A 20511-nucleotide genomic window follows, 5' to 3' on the forward strand; every position below is an offset into this window, starting at 1 on the left:
TTTTATTGGAGCGCACGGATCAGGAGACCGAATATTTGGAGTTGGAGTTGGTCACGACTTTTGTGTTGTGAGGCAATCGTGTTTGGACTCATCCGATTTGTATTTCGATCAATGGTCAAACGGGGCAATAAATAGTAGCCGTGTATAGGGTGCAAGAGAGAAGAACGCAGAGGCAATCGAGCTGTTCGTGAACCGTTGCTTGTGGCGGTTGATGGCGAACAGCAGGTAGCGATCGAGTGGGTCAACTTCGTCGTGTGCAAGCGGCGTGGCAGTCGACAGGGCTTGAGAGCGGCGGATCGTTCACGGACGGTGTACGAGGCGGCGTACGCTTAGTTCGGCGTGTGCGTGGTGGTGCATCCAGGCGGGGCGCAGGTACGTGCATGCAGAGGCGCGTTCAGCACACGTGAGGTACACGTGAGTGGGATTCGGCGGTCTGCGGCAACAGGCAGATGGCGTCGATGGCATCCAAATTCGAGGTGATGAGATTTGACGGGACTGGCAACTTCGGGCTTTGGCAGACAAGAGTCAAGGACTTGCTGGCGCAACAGGGGATCCTGAAGGTTCCTAGTGACAAGAAGCCAGTCACGGTAGATGATGACAAGTGGGAAGAGATGCAAGCACAAGCGGCAGCGACAATAAGGTTGTGTCTCTCCGATCTGATCATGTACCATGTCATGGATGAAACATCACCTAAGAAGATTTGGGATAAATGGATGATCAATTCATGTCCAAGACATTGACTCGAAAGCTGTATCTGAAGCAAAAACTGTATGGACTGAAGATGCAGGAGGGGTCGGATCTTGCTGAGCACGTAAACGTCTTTAATCAAGTTTTCGCTGATCTTGTGAAGATGGAGGTGACAATTGATGATGAACACAAGGCGATTATTCTTCTGTGTTCCTTGCCAAGGTCTTATGAGCACTTGGTCACAACACTGACGTATGGTAAAGAGGTGGTCAAAGTGGATGATATTCTTGCGGCGTTATTTGCTCATGAACAAAGGAGGAAGAACAATGCTGGTGAGAGTTCATCTGGAGATGCTTTTTTCGTCAAAGGTGATCGAGACAGGGAGACTAACAAGAAAAAGAAGAAGAATGGGCCACAGTGCTATAAATGCAAGGATTGAGGATATGTAAGGAAAGATTGTCCAGAACTGAAGAAGGGTGTGGCAAATATTGTGGTTTCCAAGAAAGATGACTCGGATAGTGATGGTGATCTTCTCATGCTATCAAGTGAAAGGTCTTGTGGTGAAGCATGGCTGTTAGATTCGGCAAGTTCATATCATGCAACATCAAACAAGGAGTGGTTCTCTTCATACTCTGAAGGTGATTTTGGTCTTGCTCGCTTGGGAGATGACACGGGTTACCGTGTTATGGGAGTCGGCAATATCAAACTGAAGATGTATGATGGACAAGAAGTGCTACTTGAGGGTGTGCGGCATGTGCTGGGACTTAGGAAGAATCTAATATCGCTTGGATTTCTGCATGGAGAAGGTTGGCTGTATCAGACGATGTTAGATAAGAAGACCTTAAATGTGATGCATGATGGAAAGACTATGATGATATGTGAGAAGATGGAAGGTCATCAGTACAAGCTGAAAGGTGAAGTCAAGGAGGTGGGAGCTGTAAATTTTGCGGAATACATTCCTGGCGGCGAGGCATCCTCGTCGGACTGTTCAGGATGAGCAGTGGAGATAGACGGCTCAAGTCTAAGTACACGGAGGTTCACACATGGCGGACTCAAGTTGGCGTGCATATTCGCCAAGGTAGAGTTTGTTGGAATATGTGTCGAATATGTGTACATGGTAGGTTACAGATAGACTTGAGTTGTAATTGGGTGGGACTAGGATTAGAGTTGTAGTTGAACTCCTAATTCTGGGTCTTTAAATAGAAGGCACCACCATTGTAACCAGAGGTAAGACAGAAACAGTTGGGGAGGAGCGCCCGTAGTCATGCCCCGAGGATGTAGGCAACTTGGTCGAACCTCGTTAAAAAATATCGTGTCTTGTGTGTTGATCTTGTGCTTGGCTTGATGATCCTGGTGATGCTTCCGCTAAAATCCTAACAAGACAAGTGCGCCAATATGCTCAATTGCAGATTAGGGATCCTGCCCCTCAAGTATCTGGGAATACCAATTGACGACCAACGTGTAGCCTTGGCTGCTTTTGAGCCCCTAGTTCAAAAACTATGGAAAAGATTGAACCCTTGGAAAGGGAAAAATATGTTGTCAGGGAGAGGCTGGTTTTGACCAACACCTGCTTGAGCAGTCACCCCATGTATACCATGAGATTTTATCTCCTCGATGCTGGAACTCATGGTAGTATGGACACTGTTAGGTTCAGGTTCTACTGGAGAGGTGTCCAGGACAAATTCAAATATCATATGATTAAATGGGAGGCAATTTGCAGGCTAAAAGACCAAGGGGTCTGGGTGTCATTAATACACAGGTCATGAATCAATGCTTAATGGTGAAATGGATTTGGAAAATTCTGAGGAAGGGGGATGCCCTCTGGTGCAGACTCCTAAATGCTAAGTACATGAGTGATAGGGATTTTTTTGGCTCTAAGAGGAAAGGATCCTCTCAATTCTAGCAAGGCTGGCACAAAGTCAAACATCTTTTTTAGTGGGTGGCTATTTACACTGTTCATAATGAGAAAAGGATAAGATTTTGGACAGATACATGGATTCATTACACCCCTCTTAAAATTCAATTCCCTGATCTCTACAAGATGGCCTCAATTGAAAAGGCCAAGGTAGCTGAGTGCTTTGAGGAGGGCACTTTCAGTACATTTCAGATGAACTTTGACTCCTGCGGAGCTACAGAGTTATGAAGATCTAAAGTTCCTAATGAGCTCCATAAAGTTAGATAATCTAGATGATGAAATCCACTGGGCTTTAGATAAATTTAGGAATTTCACCACTAAATCGCTATACCGTTTTATGCTAAACAGTGGGATAAGAAGCAGAATCAATGGGAAAATCTGGAAGTGCAAAACCCCCCTGAAGATTAAGATCTTCCTCTGGCAGTTATTTAATGACAGACTTCAAACAACAACCAATTTAAACAAACGAGGGTGGAAGGGCAGGGAGTCATGCTGCCTTTGTGGTGCAAAAGAAAATATGAATCATATCTTCTTCTAATGTGTTCTCGCTAATTTCACATGGAGTGCGAGTAGAGAATACTTTGGTTGGATTGAACAGACAAGGATCCTTGATGATTTCAATATTGGCTGGTTAACTCAGAAGCTTAACCTTTCAGCAAATCTGAGTCTGTTCTTTTTTGCAGGACTTTATTAGACGATCCGACGCACGCGTAATAAGATGGCGATTGAGAAGACCTTTCTTAACAAGCCAATTGATATCCTACTCAACTGTCTTTCTTGCTTGCAGAGGTAGAAAATCTTGCTCAAGAAGAGCGACAAGGAGAAATGTGACTCAGCGCTAAAACAGCTCGGGGATTGGTGCAATAGCTTCCATCTGAATCCACATATCCAATCCGATGTCTGGGAGCTTTAGCACCTCTCACCTCACCTTGATCACTGCCGCTGATGTGCGCCTGTTGAGAAGCTGATGCTACTTATCTTCTCTATCGCTGCCTTTCTTGCATGTTTTTGTTAGAACCTGATATTTTGGGTTGGTCTAAGCTTATGGGTGAGCTGTCTGTTACTTTATCCGATGTAACTGGCTATGCTTTAGTTGTTTGCTGATTTCCTCAGCATCACCTATTTTCCTTTCTTCTGTACTTGTAAATTAGCTTTGAATAAAAACCGAGTTAATCTTGTTTAAAAGAAAAAAATCTGCGGCCAGAGGCGATGCTAGCGCCGAAATGAAGGTGGCGCACCGCTTCATTATATATCTAACACATACAATTTTCTACAATTGATACGAGCTTGTTACTAAGCAAAAATTTCCTTCACCCAACTCTCTAGCGTCGCCCCTGTATGCGGCTGGATCTCGCTTCAACTTTGTCCTCGAAGCGGGGACTCCCACACCTTTTCTGTTTCTTATCATCCTTATGGGTTGGCCTGGCCTTGGTCCTGGTCCTGGGAGGTGGGACCGTGGTGGCCCGGACTGCAAGTTGACGTGAGAAGGCGTCTCAGGTCAAACACTAACCATCTCGTGTATAATATCTGATGAGTGGTGATTAGGATATTCTGACAGTGACGCTATGTTGTCAGACATTTGTCGTCATTCATGCTTGGGAAAGACTCTGTCGGAGCGCAGATAGCGATGGTTTATCTTTGGTCGTCGAGATAAAGAACGGGTAGCAATATAGGTTGGAAAATAGAGATAGGATCAAAAAAAAGATAAAAACGAAAGTTAATGTAAATTGTGTTGGATTGATTGGCTAATGATTTCAATCAATTATGATAATCTTCTATTTAAAGGGCGGCATGTTTTAGCCGTAAGGAATCGGGACTTCTAATTTAAACCGGACAATCTTACAGATATGATTCGGTTATACCATCTAATCTCCAAACCTTCTATAACTGACATATCTTTCCTATTAAATCACGTAAGTTCTTCTATATCTATCCGAATATTTTTTATTGTGCAGTTCGGACTTTTTGAACTCGATTACCTTTTCGACTCGAACCACGTGCTTAAAATTCAATCAGCCACTACTCGGTCCGACCACCTGCTGCGAAAACTACATGTTCGAACTCGATCAGTCCTTCCACCTGCTCGGGGATGCTTATGTCCTTGGATTTGACCCATCATTGCTCAGTCTGACCACCTGCTCTGTCCAACATGCCCGAATTCAACCCGTTACTGCTCGGAGATACTCACGTGCTCGGATTCGGTCATTTGTTGCATTAGAGATGCTCATGTGCTCGAATTCGACCGGTTACTGCTCGATCCGACCACCTGCTCGAACCCACTCAGAGATGCTTACATGCTCGGATTCGACCAACTGATGCTCGAAGACTGACTGCTCGATTCAATGTGCTCGGACACCAACGTGCTCAAAATTATTTGGTCGGAGACATTTGCCTGAAGATCACCCGATCGAGAATCATCAGCTTAGAGTCCATCTGGTCGGAGATCGCTTTCTAGAAACCTTCCTAATTGTAGACAATCTGCCCGACATTCTCCTAGTCAGAGACTCCCAGCTTGGATTCGATCAGCCCTCCAATTTTAACCTACTAGCGTATCAACCTGTGCGACTACACAGGCTAGAAATTTAGCATACAACTGAATTTTAGATATTTATGTTAATAATAATTGTATGCTAAGATACATCAGCTATTTATATTTAAATATTAGAATATAAAATATAAATGTAATTTTTATTCATAATATTGAAATCATATTTATTATTTGTGAATAGATCTAATTTATAATTTTCATTTTATGTGTTATGCAAATTGATTTTTATTTGTTTCTTGATTTTTTGAAATTATTATTATTTTTAATATTGTCACCGTATCTCATATTATTTTTTTGAAATACATTATAAATTCTTTGATATTACTTTTATGTGATAATCCGTAATATGTTTGCGTTCTGTTGTTTTAATTTTGTAATATCTGATTACACGTATATTTAATTGGTATATTTTAATTGATTTGGAAAAGTGTGTTTATTGCTAACGTAACTAAGTTGGAGTTTGCTAACGTAACCTTGTTAGACAAAGGATATCTATAAAAAAAAGGAAAGATCAGGAAGGAAGTAGTCTTAGAGTTGGACTCTGATTTGTTTTTTAATCTTTTGTTTCTTCTGGTTGTTGATCTATGGTTACAGTTAGTCAATCAATTAATTCGACGGTCGGATGTTTTGCTTTTTTATGAGAATTTTTAGAATTTTTTTAGAATTAATGTGGAGGCATCAAAAGGAGCCTCCAATTAGTAAGGGAATTAGAGGCTCCTTTTGATGCCTCCACATTAATCGTAAGAAAATCCTAGAAATTCTCATAAAAAAGCAAAACATCCAACCGTCGAATTGATTGATTGATTAATTGTAACCATGGATCAACAACCAGAAGAAATAAAAGATTAAAAAACAAATCATAGAGTCCAACTCTAAGATTACTTCTTGCCTTTTTTTTATAGATAACTTTTGTCCAACAAGATTACGTTAGTAAACTCCAACTTAGTTACGTTAGCAATCAACACACTTTCCAAACAAAAGCTAACGTAACCTTGTTAGACAAAGGATATCTATAAAAATAAAGGAAAGATCAGGAAGGAAGTAGTCTTAGAGTTGGACTCTGATTTGTTTTTTAATCTTTTGTTTCTTCTGGTCGTTGATCTATGGTTACAGTTAGTCAATCAATCAATTCGACGGTCGGATGTTTTGCTTTTTTATGAGAATTTCTAGAATTTTTCTAGAATTAACGTGGAGGCATCAAAAGGAGCCTCCAATTAGTAACTAGAATTTTTCTAGAATTAACGTGGAGGCATCAAAAGGAGCCTCTAATTAGTAAATATAAGATAAGATATAAGATTCCTTGGACCCGACCAGTTTCGGTTTTTATTTTCTCATCTTCCTAACATCGAATGTTCCATTATGTTAAAGCTCCCAGGTCCGAGACTCTTCAATATGTCAATTTCTGTCATGGACACTACGGAACATATCACTAACTAGCCACGTATCTCTAAAACCTTCTGGCCCACTTCACCTAGACCAAACAGCGAATTTCCTATACGTTGGCGACGGTCTGACTGACGGACGAGGTCGGCCGGGGACTCGGCAAGGTTCCGAGACTGGCGGTGAATTACTAGGCCGGCTGCAGCTCACCAGACCTTTTGCCGTTCGACAATGTGACACAGGACAGAGACTGCTGGTTTCAACGAGCGAGAAGAGGCTCCAGAAGAATACTCCTCGTTTCTTCGGCATATCCTCCCCAGGCCCTCGGCATATCAATGCGATAGCTTCTGCGCACGTTGCCGGACGGCTATAAATTTGCTGCACAGGCGAAGAGCCGATCGAGGCATGGCTACGAAGCAGGCTCAGCTGCATCGAGAAATTAAGAACCTGGGGGGCTTGTGAATGACAGTGCAGTGCTCCCTCGGCAGAGCGGAAGGCCGGCGAAGCACCTTCAGCAGTGCAGCTTGCCGATCTGCCGAGGGAGAGCTGCCCTGCCATTCAACGCCGCAAGCAGCATAACCAACCTTCTCTACCCTGCTTTTTTTACTGGCTACCGTCTTGTGGTAGAACAGTAGACTAGTTGAGGTGGTCTGCTTCCGGCAAACGCTTCAAAGGCTATATTATCTTGGACAGATCGTTGGTGGTAAAAATGCTGATGGAGCAGTCTAATGTCGGTTATCATAGAAAGCCCTTATCTCATGGCACATTAATATTAGACAACATGGGCATTATATTTCATCCTCAAACAATTAATATATACCCTCAGTGTTCACTACAGGAACTGCAGACACGTATTTAAGAGATGCTCTCCTGGAGCATTATTCAGGTGAATTGAGGTTTAACTGAACACACACGGACCATACAACCGTACAAGTCTCTATAAAACAGTGTAACTCATCGGCTCTGGTATTTAAGCGGGTAGTTCAATAACCACAGATAGAATTGTCTAAAGATCATTATAGAATATTCAATCCCTGTGATCCAAAGTCCTTACACTTGGCTTTTGCTTCATACAAGAAGCAATACAAGTCAACCACCACCCAGCAATCAGGTACATTATGCAATGGACTAGAGAGAGCAAAGATTTACCCTTCCAAAACTTCTGCAGAATGATTACTTTGTTTCAACAGAACAACAAAGAAGGCAACAATTTAACCACAAACCATATACAGGTCATTCATGAAAAGGTAAGTAACACATCTGTTTTTACATCCCACTAGACTCATGTATCAAGTATAGACTTCCGCAGTTATAACTTATTACATGCACATGAGATGGTTCGCACCATTGCAGAAGCTTAGAGATCATATGGCATCCCATTTGACAAGAATATTACATGGCAAGGCATCATGGAAGCGCTACATTTCCACTGACAACTGGTAGAATTATTGGGGCGGGTTTATGTAATAATTTCTAATAAATTTTAAAGGTCTATATTGTGAAGAGGTGACACACGTTGAGACCCACCCTCAATTAGTACTATATTACTAATGGAGGTAGATGTGGGGGATTTTCTTCCTATATATATGTAAGGATCCCTACCTCATTGGGTACACAAATAATATAGACTGCTAATTGAGAGTAGCTCTAAAATTAGAAACACTCTCATTACGTGAGTCTATATAAAAGTTAGGGTTTTTACCTCTTTCTCTTTCTATTGCGTTGCCGTTGTAGTCTACTCTGTTCCGGCGTCAGCATGCACCGGCAACCAGGAGAGCAGGTCTCCAAAACCCTCGCTCTTGAGATCTTGCATCAGGAGATGGCGAATAAGGTTTTTGGGAAACGCTCCGCACGACTGCTCAAGTTCTTCACCATAGCTCATCTTCCTGATTGCTTGGGCGCTGCTCGCTGTCATCATCAGCAGGATCGATCGTGCCGTCAACACGGTTCAACCAGCATCTTCAGCAATCTCCACAGCGCAGGACCAATACGTAAAAACCATATTACTCGTACTTTATTTCCTGTGGTTCCTAATTTTAAGTATAGTAAATCTAGGCATATGTAATGCTTTCATACAAATATCTAAATTATGCTCTGATAATGTGAACATGTTAGTTTATTCTTAATTTGAAGGTGTATGATCCAACTTACTATTATGTCGCCTGTGCCTTGGTTTCTCATCAGTAACATGATTACAGTGGTTTTCTTGTAGGGACCTCAATCAAAGCCATTAGAGACATAGCTACAATAGAGATGAAATCAATCAGGTAGTATGCTACAATGCCACTCTATAAAAATTGCTTTATTTTAGTTTGAACTGATGCCGGGACACTCTGTACTTTCTCTTACAATTTAACTATAGGCTTTATGCTAACACTGGATCGCGCCAAAGATTCAGATTCTGATAGTTCTACATTTGATGCAGATTGCAATCAGCTCTAAAGGTTTTCTTGCTGCTTCAGATGACAGTGGGGATGTTAAGGTATAGAAGATGTTGGAAATGTATGAGCATAAATGTTGAAGACTATCGCACATGTATCTATCATTTTGTAACAAATATGAAGTATCAAGTGCTCCAGATTTCAGTATTGGCTCTCTTGAGTTTGTCACATGAAAATGTTGAAAGAGTGTGCAAACCTGTAGGCATTGCAGTGCTGCTACAAGTAAATTTGAATAAAAATTATTTTGACTATAAAAATATATTTTATAGGACCAATAAAACAAATTCTAGGGTACACTATTTTTCTAGCTTTAAGTGATGAAATATTGTATAGCAGTTCTGTTGGAATGTTCTTTTGAAACAACACAAATGCTGCACTTAAGGTTAGACACAAGCTGCACATGTTAGGACTTAGGAACATCAAATTGTTTGTCATTATGGGTTCAAATTAATCGCCTTGTATGTTTCTTCGTTTTGAAACCAAGAAATATTATATAATTTTTTTTTTTTGAAGCAGAAGTGGATTGATAGATGGTTTAAGAACTGGAGTGAAACAGATCATCAAGTTAGAAGAATAATATGTGCAACACATTGATAGGCACAATTAGTCTTGTACTCTTATTCAATGATTTCGTTCTTGAGAAGTTCCACATTGATAGCCTGTATAAAAGATTGAGGGAAGCCCACACAAGTGTATCCTTATGTGGTGTGACTGGATGGTTTTGATGATATTTCTTCGGATAACAGTGCTCCACTTTATGTTTAAAATTTTTACCACGATCCGCAGATCAATCTTTTCATCTTCATGCAGCCTGTATATCAGTTATATCAGTTGTTCCTTAGTTATCTTTCTACAGATTTGCAGCAGCGTATAATTCATTCCTTGGAGACCTTGGACAGGTTGGTGCCATCGTTTATTTTTTCCCTGTTTTGTTTGGCTTACTCTTGTTGCTCCCTTTTGTTGTCAACTCAACTGATTAGGGAGCAAATACTATATATTTTTCTTGGATTTTTTTATTCTAAATTTGCAATGTTATTTATCCTCACAAATAGATAAATTTCATTTGGCAGCAATCACTGGCCTTGATTCAAAGCTAGCTGCATGGGATTTCTCCAAAGGGCGGACACTATTTTCTATTGATCACGGTACCTCTTTTTTCTACTGAAGGCCTGTGAACGGCTTACATTACTTAAGCTGCTCCAAGTTCTATTTATGTCTTGGCCTTGATTATAAAGTATCCTGACAGTTCCTAGGGGGTCTCATATAATTTGCTTTAAGCATGGTAAATGCAGCCCATGTATGCCTATCAGAAAGTGGGTTCACCTCGCTTTACATAGTGAAAAGAAAAAAGTTTATGTTGATCCATTGCAAAGCTGTATGCACTATTATTTTTCACCTCAAAATACTCTCCAATTTGGATCAATCGGCACAATAATTTATATTGATTTTCAGGATCACCTGAATTGCAAAATGGTAGTTCTTCCAGTAGCACAGGGCAATGTTTCAACCCTGCTTTTGTTCATTCGGTAGCAGTTTCTGAAGAGGGCATTTTGGGAGGGTTGTACAAAGTTTGTGCTGTTGCAAGGGGGGATGGTGCTGTTGACGTAGTTGATCTCGAATATGAACTGGCCCCTGCAAAATCAAAAGGATCTTCTCGGGCGGTGGGTTCAAGAGTTCAAAAGGACCTGATCTTGGAGATGGAAGCAGTAATCAAAGTCAAGTGAAAAAGATCCATCATGATTTTACGATGGGTGGCCATACTGCAGCTGTGTCTTGCGTCTAAGTCCTTTCATTCTGCTGATGTATCTATCACTTACACATCTCAATTTTAACTAATCAGCTCCTTAACAGAGCATTTTCAGCATTTGGTGAGAAGGGGAAGCTCCTTGTTTCAGGTGGCAATGATGCATCATTAAAGCTATGGGATTGGTCCAAAGGATTTTCTTTTGAAACAAACAACAATGGTGAATTGGCATTGGATATTGATGTGAAGAAAAATGTCACAACTGGATCTCCAATTTTGTGAAAGCTATTGTCTCTGGTTATTATATGCACAGTTCAGAACAAAATATAGAGGTCTAATAAAGTTTGTTGTTTTAAAAAAAAAGGTTCTAAGTCTCAGTAAAATGCTGACCTGTGATCCACGTCTTGGCAGGTAAATTGGTTGTGTACTACTCCAACTGATTCAGATAACCTGATTGTGTGATACATCGAAGGTGGTCAAAGTATATAATTTCCCATAGATGGAGCAATATTTGGCCTCATCTTATCGGACAATTTTCTGAAGGAGTGAATGTTGCCTGACCATCATTGTCAAGTTGGCCCCGACTCTGGTGTCCTGAGATGTGAAGCCAAGCCCACCGCAGCTAGATATGTGAAGTGATAATCCAATATTATTGGTTAGTTCTTTGCATTATCAGTTGTGGGACTGAAAGGATCCGCTAAACTATTTATAATTTTCAGTCAGGATAAATCTTTCTTTGCTGTGACATTTTTGTACTTCGATAGACTGCTAGCTAGACTCGGCATGTATATCTTTGTTGTATAGTGAAATGAATTTATTGTTGTGGGAAAAAGCTTGTTTGTGCTGGCAGACATGATTTTCATTTAAAGATGTTGAAATGTGTTTATCTTTTTATTTATTTTCATTTCTATAGGTAACAGTTGTTTCTTGAACACACGAAATTGTTGTTTCTTACAAAGGCATTCTGCCGCAATGCTCTGATGTCATTCTCTTCATATTGTATAGGGAAAAATACAAAAATCCTCCCAAAAATCACTTGGATTTTGACTTTCATCCTCAGAAGTTGTTTTTGTTGCAAAAACCCCTAAAAAAATTCGGCTTTGTTACAAAACCACCCAAAAATTAAAAAAAAATCACAAAAATTCTAAAAAAAACTAGAGACAATTTTAAGACATTTTGTGAATTTTTTTTCGAAAATAATATCCTTTACTTCATATTTCATGGAGATGAAGTTTGAAAAAAAAATATGCAGCTCATTTATTAATTCGAGTTAAATGTATAGTTAATTATTTACTAATTCAAAAATCATGAAACTAATTTTTTTAATCTTCTTACATGATCCTCTATCTTCTAAAAATACATGAAATCTTGAAATAGTTATTGTAACATGCAGGATTGAGTAAATGTGTAGCAGATAGATTAATTCATAACTAATCCATAACACCTAAAATTAGTCAAAGCACTTTTATTAGTTTACTTAAACAATGATTTGTGTAGGAAAAATAATGATAGAGATGACAAAGTTAAAATAACATGAGTTAATAAATGAGCTGCACGTTTTTTTTTCAAACTTCCTCTCCGTGAAATATGATGCAAAGGATATTATTTTTGAAAAAAAAAATCACATAAGGCCTTAAAATTGTCTCTAGTTTTTTTAGAATTTTTTTGTGATTTTTTTTTTTTGAATTTGGGGGGTGTGTTTGCAACAAGCCAAACTTTGGGGGGGTTGCAAAAAACAACTTTTGAAGGGAAAGTTAAAATCCAAATGACTTTTGAGAGGTTTTTTACATTTTTCCTATTGTAAATGCAAATCAGAGTCCGTATGCACATGTGCTATGAACAAACTATGGTGCTACTAGTAGCAACATATGTAGGCTGGTATGAACAAACTACAGTCACATGATTGATGTTTTCTCCACCAGTACCCTCTCAAGAGCACCGGCCTTCTTCGGAGTGATGGAATCTGTTTGGATCTCTTAGAATGTTCTCTCTGTTGTGCATCTCGGATATGAGTTTGGCAGCCTCATGGCAGTGACTGCAAAGTCTTGTATCCATGGGAGCAGGTTTCAAATTTTGCCGCAATATGTCGTGATTCCATTGCAATTTAGTTTGCTTGCTTGTAATGGATAGCTTTCTGGATTAGGTTGTCCATTTGCTCTTTACCCCCCTGATATTTTTAGGAGGGTATTTTTGCATATTTTCCTGGCCTGTATCATTTATCATTTGCATATGGTGACTGGTGAGGAAGTGGATCGAAGCAGCACCAGCACCAAATTGTTTCCACTGAAGACCAGGAGGTTTTCTTCTGCTCTTATTTGGGTGGAGCAAAGAGAGGGACGAAATGGGAGGCATTCTTGCCGCATCACCTAATCTCTCCAAAAAATTTCCAAATTCCAAAAGACCGCCTTCCCAGGATCATTTGCTCTTCACAAAGCTGACTGGAAAAGGCATTTTCACTTGGCAATTTGTAATTTTCCTTTACCAATGAAAGGCAGCGCCCCTGCCATTTGCTTCAAAAAAAAAAAAACTTAGCAAATTGTATGTCTGAATGTGTTCATCAGTGCTATTCTTGGCAGATTTCATGATGATGACATTAGACTTTGCAGCATCTCTCATCTTGATCTTTGCTAAACAGAATAGAATTGTGCAAAAACAACAGCATGCATGTATCAACACCTGACTGAAACTGCATTTAACTGCACATCATAACAAAATGAAACTGGGGGCTCAGCACTCTGTTGGTGCGCCCACTGAACTTGGTAGAACTTGCAGATGTGCTCCTCTTCTGTTCTCCACGGCCAGGCTTTTCGCGCTCATTTTGTGCGCCAATCGTCAGATCAGAAGCCAACAGGGCTGCGTCGCCAAGGACGGTCAGAAAGCATAGCAAAGAGGAGCTTATTGCGTTCTTCAGCGGCATTCAGACCTCCATTGCCGACAGCACGCCTAAAGCTTCCAGGAGGACGAGGAAGCGATCGCCTGACCCGTTTGAAGAGGTTGAAAAGAGGAAGCAGTCATATGGTATGTGGTAACGTTGATCTTGCCATTTTTTGCATGAGCAGAACACTGGAGTAGCATTCTAAAATTGCCATTTGCAAATTGCCACTTTGATAGTTTGAACTCATCAGAGCTCATCATTCCTGCTATAAGCATACCAAACGAGGAACATGCTATTTTGTTTTCTCACTCTAGATCACATTTTCTGGCATAGGCGATGGCGGCACTGATGATGTTTCAGAGGAACACGGAAAGGTAGTAAATCTTGATGATATGAAGGTGGCTGAGCTGAGAGAACTGGCGAGGGCGAGAAGGATGAGGGGTTACTCGAAGCTAAAGAAGGGTGAGCTGATTGATCGTTTGAAAGGGCTTATGTAAATTTCTCCAAGATCAGGAGCAGATATCAGGGAATACTGGAGCTGTACTGACTAATCGATGTCCTTTTCTACTTCAATTGACCATGTTGAGATTGCACATGTTCCTATTGTCAATGTCAACTTCACATGTATGATGAGATTGCACATGTTCCTATTGTCGACTTCAAATGTATGATGGGATCTCCTAAAAAAAGAGTATGGCCCAGACGTCGCAGGCCAATGGCACCGAAGGCTGTTGTTGTTCTCTGAAATTTTCTAGTGTTCGTTCATTAATGAGAATTACAACGAGCTTAAAGAACTATTGATGTTAACATGTAGTGAACGACGACAACGATTAGTTAAACAAGCTTACATCTGTACTGGTGCAAACTGGCCAATTGGGACATTTTCCACCAAATCTTTGGGCGTTCTTTTTTGAATTTTAAAACTTTCACCATTCTGATACACAACAAGGCTCTACCCAGAACATTTCAGTGTACATCAGTCAGGTTATAGAATAAAAGATACAATCTAATTTTTTTTTAAAACAAACGATTCCACTATCACTAAAACCTCAACAGTAACCAAGTAACCTTTGTGTTGCTGGATATTGGTACAACCAAGGAAAAGAAATAAGTTACAGAGCAATCAAATCCGTTGTAGTCTAGCTGGTTAGGATACTCGGCTCTCACCCGAGAGACCCGGGTTCGAGTCCCGGCAACGGAATTAATTTTTTTGTTAATACATCGACCAAATTACGATAACACCCCTGCACACACTGCATTCCACGGGGGCCACGAAGGTAATTGCACACGACATAAACACCCAGCACTAGGATTTAGGGTTTCCTTGTGTCTACCTAAAAAGCCGCCGCCGCCGCCCCCATACCACGCTGCAAACACCTCCTGCCTCCCTCGCCGCCGCCGTCTCCCACATCTCCCCATGGTGAGTTCGCCACCCAGAGATGCGCAGCGCTCAGTGCTGTCTCATTTTGTTGTTTTTTTTTAAAAAAAACAACGAAATCGCTGGCCCTTGCGTTCGTGTGCGTGGTTCTGACGGTGCGGTTGGTTGTGTGGTTCTGGTGTCTGCGATTGCAGGCGTCGGAGAAGAAGCAGTCGAACCCGATGCGGGAGATGAAGGTCCAGAAGCTCGTCCTCAACATCTCCGTCGGCGAGAGTGGCGATCGCCTCACCCGCGCCGCCAAGGTATTCACCCATTCTCCCCAACAGTTCTCAGTTCTCACTAGGTTCTGCGCGCTGATTCATGTTCTTGCTCTGCGCCTGTGTGACTTAGTTTACTTCCTTGAGCGTATGTATGTCCGAATCGCATCTAGTTGTGCTCCACTTTCTTTTTGGTGATAATTAGTTCTGCTCTGTAGGTTAACCGCAGCTCCCCAAACCATCCAATCTCGTATTTTGGTATGATCAGCTGCACTTAAATTGTGCCGCCAAATGCTAAGTAGTACGGTTGCTTGTTACATCAGTTGTGGTTTATTGTTGTTCGCATAGTTTGAGTTAGATACTGATCAGTATTGTCAATGTTGCTTTGATTTCTCTATGGGTACCTTGTCAATGTCGTCAATGAGGCTTGTTCTTTGTTGGCTGTTCACAATCTTTACCATTGGCTGTTGCTCCAACCTCTGTCGGTTTTTATTAGGTGCTCGAGCAGCTGAGCGGGCAGTCACCGGTGTTCTCCAAGGGTGATTTTCTTTAACCTGACGTGCCAGTTTGATGTGTGGTTTTGGTTGGCGGTGCTCATAGCGATGGTGTTGTGATATTGCAGCGAGGTACACTGTGAGGTCGTTCGGCATCAGGCGTAATGAGAAGATCGCGTGTTATGTGACAGTCAGGGGAGAGAAGGCAATGCAGTTGTTGGATAGTGGCCTGAAGGTGAAGGAGTATGAGCTCCTGAGGAGGAACTTCAGTGAGACTGGTTGCTTCGGGTTTGGTATTCAGGAGCACATTGATCTTGGCATCAAGTAAGATGATCCCCATCTATGCACACAATAATTTCAAAGCAGTGTATTTGTTTCTATGAATGGACGCTTTTATGATGGTACTGTTGCTTTCCTGTAAGTAGAGGAAATCACATGTAACTTTACATTTATGTGTGCAGCTAATGGGTCACTATTTAGGATAGCTTAATACAGGGTTGGGAACTTAGAGTGGTCAGTGGTTGTAAAGTAGCTTTAGGATAGCTTAATCCATGTGCTGATATACTAATATGGACAAATCATAGCACTATGGAATTCCCTTTTATAGTTCAGCGCAGTCATAGTTTTCTGTGCAAACAACATTTTCGTATCAAATGGAGCTTTTAGTTGATTATCATTTTGGTCATTGTATGCATTTGAACTGCTGTTTCATTATCTGATCACCAAGTTAGTTTGCATGTCATATTCAATTGACGACATCCAAAATTCTTCCATGTAGCAGATGCCATTGATACAAGACATTATTTCCTACGTTTGTTTTCTGAGCTTATGTTTATGTGTTTTTAGAAACTGCTGCACGGCCGTGTGATATTTTACAAATTTTTAGTCTAGTGTGGGCTTGTAGTAGGAATGCCATGTTCTTTTCTGAGTCCTGAGCACTCAAAATGCTATTCTTTGGATGCTTTTGTGAGTCTATCCAGGTCAGCATGCTTATCCAGTATCCAGTATGGTTGACTGTGTAGCACTGTGGTGCACCAAACGTGTTTTATTGTGCTGTTATTATTTGACAAGTTTGCATCCTGGTGTATCTCCTTGAATTGAATAGTGCATATCATTCCATTCAATTTTAGTCTGTCTGAGAATTACTGTCCACATATGTGGACATTGTGTTTGTGTCTAGTTCCTTCCTCCCTTTTGGGTTACTTCACATTATGCTGTTGCAGGGGATACTTCGTTTTTTTCCTGGCCCGTGTAGCTTTTGCAAAATGAAGTATTGCATTTTGTTCGCAATTAATAACATACATTTTTATCGCTTTATCTCAGGTATGACCCATCTACTGGTATCTACGGCATGGACTTCTATGTTGTTCTTGAGCGTGCTGGATACCGTGTTGCCCGCCGCCGCAGGTGCAAGTCCCGGGTTGGCATTCAGCACAGGGTCACCAAGGAGGACGCCATGAAGTGGTTCCAGGTCAAGTATGAGGGTATCATCCTCAACAAGGCCCAAGCCAACACCTCCTAAGCATCACGAGAAGAGTTTAGTCCTCTTTAGAAGTTGAGTTAATTAAGTTCCATTTGTTTGGTGGATTTGTATGATTTCTAGAAGAAACCAAATGCCTTATCGGTTTTGCCTGTTTTGGGGTTGGATCTTTTTTGGGGCGCTCTGTAGTCAGCCTAATTCTCACTTCTTTTTTACCCTCAGCAATATATACATGCCTGGCATATTCTGTAATCAACTTGTGGTTTTTTTTTTCTAGAATCTTGTTTGAGTGTTTACTATATTTGCTTTCTCTCAGCCTAAGCCCGTGTAAAAACGAACGAATGCTCGTTGTATCTTTGATACTCTAGCGACGAAACACTGGATGCAGAAGAATACGAAAGAGGGAAGCTAGGGGTATGTTTGGTAGAGCTTATGGAAAAGTGATTCTCCAGCTAAAAGTGATTTTATAAGGCTTTATTTGGCAGCTTAAATTGGTTCTGATTCGTCCTTGATTCCGGAGAATCGGTTGCCAAACGGAGCCGGAGGAAATGTTTCTCTCTCACTCAATCGAGGAGAAACGGTGAAATGGGGTGGTGACAGTTTCAACCAAGTCTCCCATCCTGTTTTCAACCTTTCGCTGATGCCTGCCGTGTCGCCTGCGCACGCTTGGGAGAGGGAGGGAGGAATAGATAAGGGAGATGAGTGAATAAAGGAGAGATGAGGGAGAGAGATGAGGGAGAGAGATTATTTATGTTAAAAGAAAAAGAAAATAAATGTTATTTGTATTAAAAGAAAAGTTAGATAAAAATAAAAATTAGCATATAAATAAAAGGTAAAATGATCAATTACATCATTGTTCTCTTTGAATCTAGACAACTAGCTAAATAGTTTTTTAAAGTAATTCTGATTTAACAGAGAAATATTTTCAGAGAGAATCTAAACTTAAAATGTTCCTAAGATAATCTAGATCCCTACTAAAAACATCAAAAGTTAAACTTTATGGAGAAAGTAATTTTATGATGGAAGTGAATTAAGTAAAACTAGTTTTTTTAGCTTAAACATCTAATTTATTTTAAAAAATTATTTTAATAACTGAAAATTGTAAGCTACGATTTAGCGTAACTTCCACTGATTTTAGCTGTGAACGAGCTCCGATAAACAGCGGCTGGGTGCCGGCGCCGTCGCGGTGGACCAAGCGGCGGATACGGACGTCCCTGGCGCGGAAGATGCGGCGTCCCTGCCGGGAAGTGGAAGACCACGTTGCGTTCTTCGAGCGCAGTGTCCTCATGCTCAACATTTCTTTCGTGGCGTCGGACGGCCGGCTGCTGCTGGACCGCCGCCTTCACTACGGCCTCCACTACGACCTCGACGCGGCGACCGGGCGGGTCTCCTTCACCGTCTTGCACCTCGTACGCGTCCGCCGTCAGCGCGTGCTCGTGGAGACCTTCTCGTCCGCGACCAGCAGGTGGCACATGAACGTGCTGGGCGCGCAGGGCGCGGCACGCTGCCTCGGCGTCGCCTACCCGTGATCCACGTCGGCACTTGCTTCTACTGGCTGCGCCGGCGCCGTGGCCACATCGTCCGCTACGACGTCGCGCGCGGCCGCGCGTCGTTCCTCCGCAACCCGCCGGAGGCGGAGGGTTCCATGGGGCGGCGAGTGCGGCGATCCCTGGGGTCGGCTGCCGGGTGGCTCCGGTACTGCGCGTTCGGCATCCGCGAGGAGAAGAACCAGAACATGCTGCCGCACGAGGACATCGAGGGCGTGCACGGCGTGTGGGTGATGGACGCCGCCGGTACCATGCATTTTTATCAGCTGATACGGCGATAATACAATGGTTTTTCAGTGGTATATCTTCTGTTACTCCCTCTGGTGACAAATACACGACGTTTTAGACAATGATAAATTAAACTTTTGAAACTTTGATCATTACTCATTTTTAAAATATTTAGTTTTAAAATATAAAATATATATATATATATATTCATAGTATTATAAACTTATTAGATTATATAAATATATTCTAGTTAAAAATAATAGTCCAAATATGCATCAAAGACCATACTATTTTATCCTGACAACGTTATTTGTCTCTTATCCAATGGATCATAGTAAAGTGTGGATGCAATTTTGACCATTATTTTGTTGGAATGCACATCTCATCTTGTGTTTTATCGTCCATCTTGTGTTTTGTCTGAGAGTCGATTAGTCAACCAAAGATGATTAATCAACTAAAGAGAAGGATGACGGAGACATTCGCAAGGTTAAAATTGATAAGACCAACAGCGTCAGAGACCATCGGTCACGGCGGCTGGATCCCCATTCCCCAAATGGAGACCAACCTGTGCACCGTCGAGAGGCGTGGCCGCGTCCACCTCATCACCCTCACGGGCGCCGGCGACCACCGCCTCAGCCCGGCCCTCCTCACCTCCATTCGCTCCGCCGTCGCCGCCTCCGCGGGCGCCGGCGCGCTCGTCCTCGCCGCCGAGGGCAAGTACTTCTCCAACGGTTTCGACCAGGCCTGGGCGCGCACCGCGCCGCCCCACCTCCACGCCACCATGGACGGCGGCTTCCGCGCGCTCGTCGCCGACCTCCTCGCGGTCCCCATGCCCACCGTCGCCGCCGTCACGGGCCACGCCGCGGCCGCCGGGTGCGCGCTGGCGCTGGCGCACGACTCCGTCGTTATGCGCGGCTCCCGCGGGTTCCTGTACATGAGCGAGGTCGACGCGGGCATCAAGATCGTCGACTTCGTTGCCGAGCTGCTCCGCGAGAAGGTTCCCGACGCGGTCGCCAGGAGGGACCTGGTTCTGAGGGGGGACAAGATGACGGCCGCGGAGGCTGTGCGACGGGGCATCGTGGACGCGGCCGTCCACGGCCGCGTGGAAGACGTGGTGGCCGCGGCCGTCGCCGCGGCCGAGAAGCTCGCGGCGAGGGGCTGGAACGGGGAGGTCGTGGCCGAGATCAGGAAGGCCACGTGGCCGGCGGTGTGGAACAAGGTCAAGGACCACGGTGCCGACGCGTCGGCGCCGGCGCAGCCGCGGCTCTAGGCGCGCGCGCCGCGTGCTGTGCTGCTGTCCTGGTACGCCGTACGCGCCAATTTCTCCAAGCTGCAGTGTAGCATTTCACATCATTCGCCGTACAACTAGAGCTTGTACTAGACTCGTTCTGGATCAATAATTCTAGATGAATGGACCTACCTACCTAGCAAATGAATGATCGAATTGAACTGCCCAAGTGATGATCTGATTAAGAGTGTTCCTACCTACAAAGAGCATTAGGCTTTTTGATGAACAAGCAGGGACTGCTTATTCAAA

General features: G+C 42.5%; 3 protein-coding genes, 1 non-coding gene and 1 pseudogene across 4 annotated transcripts; all 5 read left to right on the plus strand.

The window, feature by feature from the left end:
* Positions 1–449: 449 nt before the first annotated feature.
* On the plus strand, positions 450–11294 carry LOC133930282 (uncharacterized; annotated as a pseudogene).
* Positions 11295–12671: 1377 nt separating this feature from the next.
* LOC133930291 (uncharacterized) lies at positions 12672–14087 on the plus strand. The gene is made up of 4 exons (XM_062376927.1): positions 12672–12680; positions 13116–13149; positions 13473–13733; positions 13924–14087. The coding sequence occupies exons 1-4, from the start codon at positions 12672–12674 to the stop codon at positions 14085–14087; spliced, it is 468 nt and encodes a 155-aa protein (XP_062232911.1).
* A 631-nt stretch (positions 14088–14718) lies between these two features.
* On the plus strand, positions 14719–14791 carry TRNAE-CUC (transfer RNA glutamic acid (anticodon CUC)). The gene has a single exon. It is a non-coding gene; the product is annotated as a tRNA-Glu (tRNA).
* Positions 14792–14868: 77 nt separating this feature from the next.
* On the plus strand, positions 14869–17449 carry LOC133917840 (large ribosomal subunit protein uL5-like). Its single transcript, XM_062361693.1, has 5 exons — positions 14869–15010; positions 15163–15270; positions 15722–15764; positions 15848–16043; positions 17043–17449. Exons 1-5 carry the CDS (start codon positions 15008–15010, stop codon positions 17239–17241), a joined length of 549 nt encoding a protein of 182 aa, XP_062217677.1. The 5' UTR covers positions 14869–15007; the 3' UTR covers positions 17242–17449.
* A 1782-nt stretch (positions 17450–19231) lies between these two features.
* On the plus strand, positions 19232–20393 carry LOC133918023 (enoyl-CoA delta isomerase 2, peroxisomal-like). Its single transcript, XM_062361822.1, has one exon. The coding sequence runs from the start codon at positions 19417–19419 to the stop codon at positions 20242–20244; it is 828 nt and encodes a 275-aa protein (XP_062217806.1). The 5' UTR covers positions 19232–19416; the 3' UTR covers positions 20245–20393.
* Positions 20394–20511: the final 118 nt, after the last annotated feature.

This window comes from Phragmites australis, chromosome 1 (genome assembly GCF_958298935.1).
Source record: "Phragmites australis chromosome 1, lpPhrAust1.1, whole genome shotgun sequence".
Lineage (NCBI taxonomy): Eukaryota > Viridiplantae > Streptophyta > Magnoliopsida > Poales > Poaceae > Phragmites > Phragmites australis.